This window comes from Nicrophorus vespilloides, unplaced genomic scaffold (assembly GCF_001412225.1).
Source record: "Nicrophorus vespilloides isolate i.1.1-1 unplaced genomic scaffold, Nicve_v1.0, whole genome shotgun sequence".
Lineage (NCBI taxonomy): Eukaryota > Metazoa > Arthropoda > Insecta > Coleoptera > Silphidae > Nicrophorus > Nicrophorus vespilloides.
In genome coordinates this window covers 678,518-688,190 of record NW_017100088.1, presented here as the reverse complement: position 1 = coordinate 688,190, position 9,673 = coordinate 678,518, and the positions used below count along the sequence as shown (strand labels likewise).

General features: G+C 29.0%; 1 protein-coding gene across 4 annotated transcripts in view; it reads left to right on the top strand.

The window, feature by feature from the left end:
- Positions 1-2,418, top strand: part of LOC108567437 (putative fatty acyl-CoA reductase CG5065) — an 8,765-nt gene extending 6,347 nt beyond the window's left edge. For 2 of the 4 annotated variants that reach the window (XM_017927915.1, XM_017927913.1), the window contains exons 2-5: positions 1,066-1,314; positions 1,368-1,626; positions 1,683-1,869; positions 1,922-2,418. In XM_017927915.1, coding sequence (XP_017783404.1) covers positions 1,066-1,314; positions 1,368-1,626; positions 1,683-1,869; positions 1,922-2,348 — 1,122 coding nt within the window. In that variant the 3' untranslated portion in view covers positions 2,349-2,418. Of the gene's footprint in view, positions 1-791; positions 1,014-1,065; positions 1,315-1,367; positions 1,627-1,682; positions 1,870-1,921 lie in introns of those variants that run through there. The other 2 variants (XM_017927912.1, XM_017927917.1) reach the window with 2 other exon arrangements.
- The last annotated feature ends 7,255 nt before the right edge of the window (positions 2,419-9,673 follow it).

The following is a 9,673-nucleotide window of genomic DNA, read 5'->3' as shown; positions in this document are numbered from 1 at the left end:
AAAACTTTAATGTAATTGAATAATTTATTAGACAGATAATAACAATAAAAAATATAAATCCTTAATAAAAATAAATAATATGAATAAAAAAATAACATAAATTCCTAGTAAACCCTGAAAATTAGAAAAATTGTAATATAAATTGATAAAAATAATTAATAAAGTGACCAAAAGGTTATTGTTTCTATATTTTCTTTTTAGTAAGATATTATAATTAATATTTTATTTATTATTGTTAGTAGAAACTGAATCGTTTGTAAATAATTTAATAGAAAAGAGATATATTATAAATAAAAGGACAAACGTACATGATTGTTTGTTAAGGAAAACGTGAATGATCCTTGTTTGAAGTTTAGATTGATTTCCATTTGAAGGAATTGGTTTGAGAGACGAGTGGAGAGTGGAGAATGGAGAATTTACGTTAGAGGAGTTGCTTGGGCATCAATTGAAAGTTATACAAACTTTTAATGTTAAAATATATTTGTCACATTGATAATATTTATAATATATGAAAAAGAAATGAGGGAAAAGGAATTAATATTTTTGAAAGAGATTACTTATTAGAAATATATTCGAAATATATACTTGTACAATCGAAAGGAAACAATGATATAAATAACTAAAAATAGAACAAAATAATTTAATGTGGTTAACACAAAATTAATGTAAAATAGCATATAGATATTAAATCCGAGATAGTGTTTATAATTTTCAAAGGTCAATCGTTTGCGCTGATTTTCAACTTTGACTTGTGTTTTTGTATATATAAACGAGATATCGATTAAAGCAAATCAGTTGAACGTTTCTGATCAAAAATGGAACACAGAAACAGATTTTTAGAGTATTTCCAGGGAAAATGCATTTTCATAACGGGATGCACGGGTTGCGTAGGAATGGCACTTCTGGAGAAACTCCTAAGATCATTTCCTCAAGTGCATAAAATTTGTTTACTAATTAGACCAAAAAAGTCGGAAACTATGTCAACAAGAATTTCAAATTATTTTGATAATCCAGTAAGTACTAAAACAGATATTATTAATAAGAATGAAATAATATTTACTGCAGATATTTTCGGTGATGAAAGAAATGCACAAGGATTATTTAGAAAAAATCATTTGGATGGATGGTGACATAGTGAAACCGAATCTCGGATTAAGCCAGGAAAATCTTGATTATATTTACAATAACGTAAATATTTTCTATCACAGTGCAGCTTCAGTTAAATTGGTGGACAACTTGAAGAATAGTATTATAAACAATATTTATGGTACTGAAATGGTTTATAGCGTTGCTGAAGCTTGCAAGAAAATTGAGGTAAAATGAAAATATTTGACTGAACAATTTTATTTTTCTTATATTTATTTTAGTGTTTTATGCATGTATCTACGATCTTTTGCAGTCATGGTTTTTCTCGGTCAGTATTGAAAGAGCAAATCCCGCAAAATCCAGTAAATCCAGATCGTTTACTCGAGATGGCTAAGAGTATGAGCATTAATGAACTTGAAGAAAATTGTAAAGAATCTAAAAATTGGTCAAACAATTACGTTTTCACCAAAAACGCTACAGAAAATCATCTTGGCAATAAGAAAGATAATATAAAAATAGGAATTGTCAGAGTCGGTTGCGGTAATTAACAAAATAATCCAAACAAAATATTCTTTAACAACTTTATCAATTTTTAGTGATGGAAAGCTATAAGGAACCGTATCCTTCCTGGTTGATAAATGAAAATGTGTTTAATGTAATTTTGAAAAATGTTCTAAACGGAATAGCTTTCAACATAAAAGGAAATGCTAGCGCCTATTGCACTCCAATAGATTTATGTATAAATGCTTTAATAGCCTCAACATACGACACTACGCATTATACGTAAGTCGATATTCTACTATCGTCTAATAAATAACATTCTTTTTTATTGTAGAGAAAATCTTAAAGTTTATAACGTAGCAACAAATCGACCTACTATCAATGAAATATACAAAATATTTGTTAAAGAAAACGTGAAGGATCCTTGGTTGATCTTTGGTAGTTTGAAGTATAGGTTTCTGTGTCACCTGAAGGATTTGGTTCTTGAGATGAGTGGAAAACGCGGGATTTTCGTTAGGGAAATGGAGAAAATGGATAAATTTGTAGAGATTGCACGAGATGGCTTATGTGACGAGTTATATTGTCATACAGAAAATTTGGATGAACTTTGGAAAAATCTCAATGAGAGTGAAAGAGAATTGCTGTTTTTTAATTTAAATGACATTGATTTTGAGAAATATGTGAAAAGTTGGTTCAAAATGGAAAAAAAATATAATCCTTTGGATCCAACTTCCACAATGTTACATTTAGCAAAACTGTAATATAATTAAATAATTTCTTGTTTCTTTATTTTTAATAAGATATTATAATTTGATAATCAATCTGGGATAAATGTAGTTTTAGTAAGTTAATCATATAATAAGGTATACTCGTAATAAACTGTATAAATTTAATAATGTGCGTGTTTTTTTATAATATATTTTAGTGCGCTGTTAACTTTAAAGAACACAAAGCTTAACTCGGTAATGATCATTAAAACGAATTAATGTAGCGGTCGGATGTGATTTTTATTCAAAATAAATGTATTTAAATTGAAGAGCAACCGGAGAGATGTAGGCTCTTCCATAATTAAGCTGTTTTAATGGTCGGAGCTTCATTACATTAAATTCTTATTAATGAACGGAGATTAAGTAGAATTCCGGTAGTTTTGACGATTAAGCGAATTATCCGACAGCCATGAATAATAACAAGATGTGAAGACGAAATGAACGAGTGGGAACGAGACAGAGTAAAATTTGAAAAAAAAGGAGTTACGTGAAATAATGGAGAGCGTACGATTATTAATAATAAAAACAACGTAGGACTGGTGGCATGATGAATAATAGGTCTGTCCTCTGGCATCTCCGTTTCTCTCTTTCTGTTCTTTCCTTCTCGTTCTTTCCATGCCGCTACTCACTGGGTGTAATTATTAATATGGTCTGGCTTAATTACCGATAGTCGGAAATTTAAATTAATTTCAGAACAAAAATACATTACGTACATATCCGAATGATGGATGTGCCGAATGGGATTTCTCGAATCAAATTTTTAATCATTTCGAATTTATGGTTTACACCAATTAAAATGAAACTAATCGTGCGGCGATTGCTGCTGGAATGCGTTTCATAATTATTTTATATTTCAGTGTGCTCTAGGATCGACACGATTCTCTTCAGTTTGAATTGAATATTACGTCAATTGAATTTTTTTCTAAAATTAAGCAGAAAAATATAGTTAATTTTGGTAATTTTGTCTCTATTGAATTCAATATATGTTTTCCAATATTATTCAAATATAGTGGAACTTCGCTTAATAAGCACCTCGTAAAACCAGCATTTTGCTTAACGAGCAAAATGTATTATAAGAAAACGAGCGACGTTTCGCATAACGAGTGACGATGAGAAGAGAAGTCCCGGATTGCGCGCCTGCTACATCATTTTTAAAGCTTGTGTAAACATATTATGTATATTTTTGAATATGTTTCAATATACGAGTAAAAATCCGGAAATTTTGGAACGGATTAAACTCGTTGATCGAGGTTCCACTATATCTGCAAAAAAATAATCAATACAAAATTTCTGACATTTGTCAATATGTTAAATTGATTGATGTAAAATTAGTTTTGTTTGTTACAAGTTTGTAGTATAAATGAATTAAAATACTGGACTGATATTTTTTCAAATTGCAATAAAAATTACCAAAATCTTTTTTGACATATGTCAAATTAGTTTTACTGTGTACATATTTGTAGTTCAAAAGAATTATAATACTGGACTAATATATTTTTCAATTTTCAAGCAGTCCTCGAAACAAAAATACCCAAAAACAAAAATCACGAAATTATTTCTGACATATGTTAAATTAGTTATATTGTGTACAAATTCGTAGTTCGTAGTTTAAATACTTGACTTTTTTTTTCATTTCCCGATGGATAGCTACCATTATGATGATTTTTATTTTGTAGGTTGGCTGTCGTCTTGTAGGTTAACTTCAGTAGTATATTGATGTTCTGCGATTCTATTTCCTTTGACTGTAAATTTGCTGCTATCCTTAACACTGTCATAGTCCATCGACTTGGCTGAAGGTCCATATGCTGAACTTCATTCATTTCACTGTCCATCTGTGATGAACGATGGCCCTATTGCTGCAAGCGTGATTTTTGTTTTTGGGTTCACATTAATGAACAGATTGTAAATATAATTATACTATATACAAAAAACATATGTTAAATTAGTTGTATTGTATACAAATTTGTAGTTCAAATGAATTAAAGTACTGGACTGATATTTTATTTCATTTTTCAAGTCATCCTCCAGACAAAAATCCTCAAAAACAAAAATCATGTCAATATTTCTGACGTATGTCAAATTAGTTTTATTGTGTGCAAATTCGTAGACCAAATCACTTTAAATATTGGACTGATATTTTTTTCCTTTTTCAAGTGGCCCTCAAAACAAAAATTACGACAATCTTTTTGACATATGTCAAATTTGTGTTATTGTGTGCAAATTCGTAGTTCAAATGAATTAAAATACTGTACTCATATATTTTTTTTATTTTTCTAGTAGCCCTCCAAATTTAAATACTGGACTGATATATTTTTCAAAAACAATAATCACAAAATTCTTTCTGACATATGTTAAGGGCGACTAATAGAGGAATGGTTAAGTCGAACTTGCGCCGGTTCGAATCCTGGTCAATCCAGGCCCTTCGTGAGCCCTATCGGTACTTGGAGCAATAGGGCTATCGTTCATCACAGTAGGACATTGAACTGAATGAGGTTCAGCGATGAACAATAACAGTGTTAAAGATAGCAGCAGATTCACAGTCAAAGGAAATAATGGAATCGCAATGCATCTATATATAAGACTATTTTATTTGAAAAATGAGATTCCTTTGTTGAAATTCGTTGGATTATTATCAACAATCATTCACTATGAACTTTGCTTATTCATCCAAACATGCAGATAAAATAAAATTTATTCTATTTAAAAAAATAAATATATATACAAAATCTTTTAAATTTTCTAAGAAAACACTGTTAATTATTGCAATAATATATTATAGATTATTTATAATTTGCAATATTCTTGATACGCCATTTGTTGTTCTATTTTAGAAACTATCCTAACAATTATAATGCAGTTATATCAAATCCATTTGTAATAATCTTTATATAGCGTATGAATATATACTTAGACGTTAAAGTGATGGTTATTTGCTGGTCAATCGTTAGGGAAGAGACGCGTGCGTGTGTGTGTGTATATTGTGTGCAGGCAACACCAGTGCCGATGGGTAATTTTCGCTGGGTTATATTTGCGGGTGGACGCAGTATTATTATGGTGTATATAATATAATGGGTGGACGGTTGTGGGAGTGAGAGGCCTAATTAGGGCTGGCAAGTAGGCAACCTAATCTGATTGTTACCGTACTATTCGAAAGGAAACAGATGGTGTCACTGTAACAATTAAGCTGAAATTAAGCCCTCTTTTATGGGAGTCAAGCATGAGTGCGCGCCAGAACCGAACCGTGAGCTCAATATTTGAACCCTCGCCCTTTCCCTTTACCCACACACACACACACACACAACACTGGTTGTTCGAGGGTCGCACAATATAACACACACATACACTCTAACATACAGACTCATTCACGTACGTTTCAATAATAATGGACATTTAAAAGTACTTCCTAAACACAATCCTAATTTGGGAAAATGGGCCTTTCGGATTAACCGAGTTCTTAATTCATTTACCGTGTACTTTAATCAATTCAAGCCCCTTGTTTCCGAAACTTCCGATATGCCATTATGCGACAAATTAAATTGAACCGCTTGAAATTTTGTCATTTATACCGAAAGGTTTGGATACCCTAAAAGTAACATGTTTTCAGGTGACAACACAATCCAATTAAAATATTTTTAGTAGTTTTCAACAGTTGTAACAGTTTAAGAAAACTGTATTTATTATAAAACAAAAATTATTTGTGAAAGTATTTTAGTATTTTCTCGATTATTTTCCAATTAAAAATGTACAAGTAAAGATAAAAATGTTTCTGGATTATAACATAATTAAAGTAAAATCATGTATATTTTCTGTATTGCACTAAATGTATAAAAAAATAGTAAAATTCTTACATTTTATCACCGAAATTATGTCTTTTCAAAATTTCAGTTTTTTGTACTTCAGTATTTTCAAGTTAAATTCTAAAAATATCTGCTACTTTACTTCGTTACGTTACCAAAACTAAGTAACAATCATACAAATTTACATTATCGATTATTATCTGAAAATCATGATTACATCACAATTTTAAAGCTTTTTCTTTAAAGCCCAAGACCAGTTTTTTTCACAGGGCCCCACAGTGTTAACCTGAAGCCCCAAAAGTTAACGGTCTGCCCTGACTCGTTTGCTTTATATACTAGGATAATTCTTCTACAAACCAAAATTACAAAACAAAATTGAAATTTCAAATGCATATTTAAAAATATCATTTATATTTTTTTATAAATAAATAGAAGACGGTTTCACCAGTATCTCAGACTACTTTAAATCGGACTAATCGAGGAACTAAAAATACACAAAAAATAAACCCCCCAAACATAGTTTGTTGAGGGCACCGAAACAGTTTTAGTCCCGGGCCCTCAATATTAACGGTTCATTGAAAAGATCAATATTATGATCATTCTTAATGACTACCAAGTAACAACTTAAATCAAAGCAGTACAAGTCAAAATTACAAACTTAAAACAGTTGAGGTTTACCTAATACCAACATTATTGTGATTTCCTTTGAATACGGAAAAATTCGGAATACATCATGAGAACTAATTTAGTAGTAACAAGTGCTGCTCACCTAAAGCACGCCGATGTGTGTGTGTATATGCTGTAATTACATTCCTCTTCGGCTTGTGTTACGAAGTGCTTAATGCGCTGAGAATATTCATCGAATCAACTGTAGAATAATAGCGGTATAATCGCCGCCTGTTCGCATTTAGTATAATTAAACGCCATTACGAAAAAAAAAAAGACTGCTGCTTATTTTTTCTTATTCTTTACGTCTTCAATCTAACTCTCGCATTCGGCGAAGAGGAATAACCGGAACACCATTACCTTTTGTATTTGTTCTAACATCATAATTATAAGAATCCGTGTAAAATTTATAATACGATCGAATTGCTTTAATTGCTCTTCAGGCCATTTATTTACACTGAAGAGTCTATTTATTCGCAAAGTAAAATTATTTGTCAGGAAGCTTTCGCTGTAATTGCAAGTAAAATAATTGAAGCAATTATTTCCACTAAAAAATATATATGTAATGTGAACGGTTCGAAGTTCTAAATAAATTAGTTTTTAGAATCCTTTTGAATATGTTTACTTCCTTTGTAATACACGTTTCTAAGAATAATGTAACGTATAATTATTGTGTATAATATAAAAGCGCATATCCATTTTCTTGTCTTTCATACAATAATTTACTTATTCTAATAACAATTCTAATAGTTATATCATTATATCTTTTATTTATTTCTCTAATATTTTCTGAACTGAATCATAATTAAATTATTATAAATAAATTGAACATTTAATTTTAAAATATTGTAAGCAAATTTTGATTAAGAAATTATCATGTCGTCTAATTATTATTGAAATTTCATTGGCATATTTTTCTTTCATTTATTTTTAAGTATCTTTTAAAAATCTCAATTATTTAAAATAATTAGAATATAGTAAAACCTTACGGTTTTTATAAAATCTTAGACTGTTGGACTAATCGAAGAATACACAAAAGGAAACCGCACAAAAAGAGATTATTTTTAAATATTTTCTAAAATGAATCACAAATGAATTTTTATAATATTTTTAAGGAAATTTTGTTGAAGTATTACATAGATATAATTCGTATTATAAGTGAAAGCCATATCTCGGTCTAATCGAGGAATTAAATCATTCCTTTATTATAATTGAAATTACAAAATGAAAAGAATAAAGGTAACATTCTTTTAAGTATCTTTTAAAAATGAATACCAATACCTCACATAGTCCTGTTTTGAGTACTTCTAACCGGACTAATCGAGTAACCAAATACATACAAATTAAATTGTATACAAAGTCTTAACTGTATAAAACAAAAAAAAAAAGATTATTTCTGTATAAGAAAATAATCTTGTGTAATAAGTTTTTAGAATTTATTTTGCTCAATTAAAATTTAGTGTGTTTTAAAGTTACAAACCGGACTATAGTGAATCCGGACTGATCGAAGCCGCACTATGCGAGGTACTATTGTAATTAATTGAATAATTAATGTACACCTTATTTTTTCTTGTATTTTGATAATTTTATGTGCGAATTTGATGAAATAATTGCATAGAAAACATCCCTCTTTTTAAAGCAGTAATTCAGTCGTCCGGAACAAACGAGGTATGAACAGTGGATGGCAATTAAGGACTGTATAATATTTCTCGAGTCCAGGATATCCGCGCCTTATCCTCATGCCCATCTCTTCAAAATATATTAATAACAGCAAAAAAAAAACAGTATATGAAAAGAATAATATTAAAAAAAATAGAGCGAAAACGGGGAAGAATATGTACAGATATCACAGTGCGCACGTATCGTATGTTTAAATATAGGGCGGCCGCTCCACTTGCTTATCCCAAAAACAGCCCCTAAATTATTGAAGCGATTATATTTCACTCACATGCATTATTCATTAACCACCACGAAACTTTCGATTTCGTGTATACGCGATTATTAGTATACAATACCATCATAAAAATCAACAAATGAATTAATGAATATTTAATTTCGTACTGTTACTTTTTCGCTTTTCATTTTCTCTTCAAACCGTATCGTAATAAAAATATTAGTTTCTACAATATTTTTAACAGATTTTATTACTAATTGACCAAAGTTCTACAGTTTTCTTAATGATGAACTTATTAACAATTTTTATTCTGTTATTAGTTAATTCCTAATATTTTTTTATTTAAATTTAAGTCAAACAATCTGTTTTAAATTAATAATATTTACAAAAATTAATTTTTCACAAGTTTTTTTCACTTTCTTCAACTTACGAACTTCCAGAATTACGAACAAAATTCTAAAAGCTCTAACTTGTTACAAGAAGGTATATAGTGTTTAAAAAAAATTAACTGTCCAATCAAAAATTGATAATTTGTTTCTTTTGTCGTTTTTTTTATTAAATAATTGTCATGTCTATATTGAAAAGTATTTGTAAGTAAGTATTTTGTTTATTTTAATCCATTTTTTTAAATTTATGTAGTCTTTAATACGGAATTTAACATATATAAAAGTAAAAACCATGATAAAGTTAGGTAAAATAAGTATATTTTTAATTTTTTTAAATTCTTCCGATTTACGAACAAATTCGACTTACGAACAACCCTTTAGAACGGAAATAGTTCGTAAGTCGGGGGATACTTGTATAGAAAGTGTAAATCTTAAAATGATTAAGTCTAAATTAACCATTAAAGAATTTAAATTAAAATAATTATTTATTTATGAAAAAAAATCATACTTAAACTAAACTTATTTTATATCATTTTATAACTATTTTTGTGTTAATAAGAAAAAAAAATATTAATT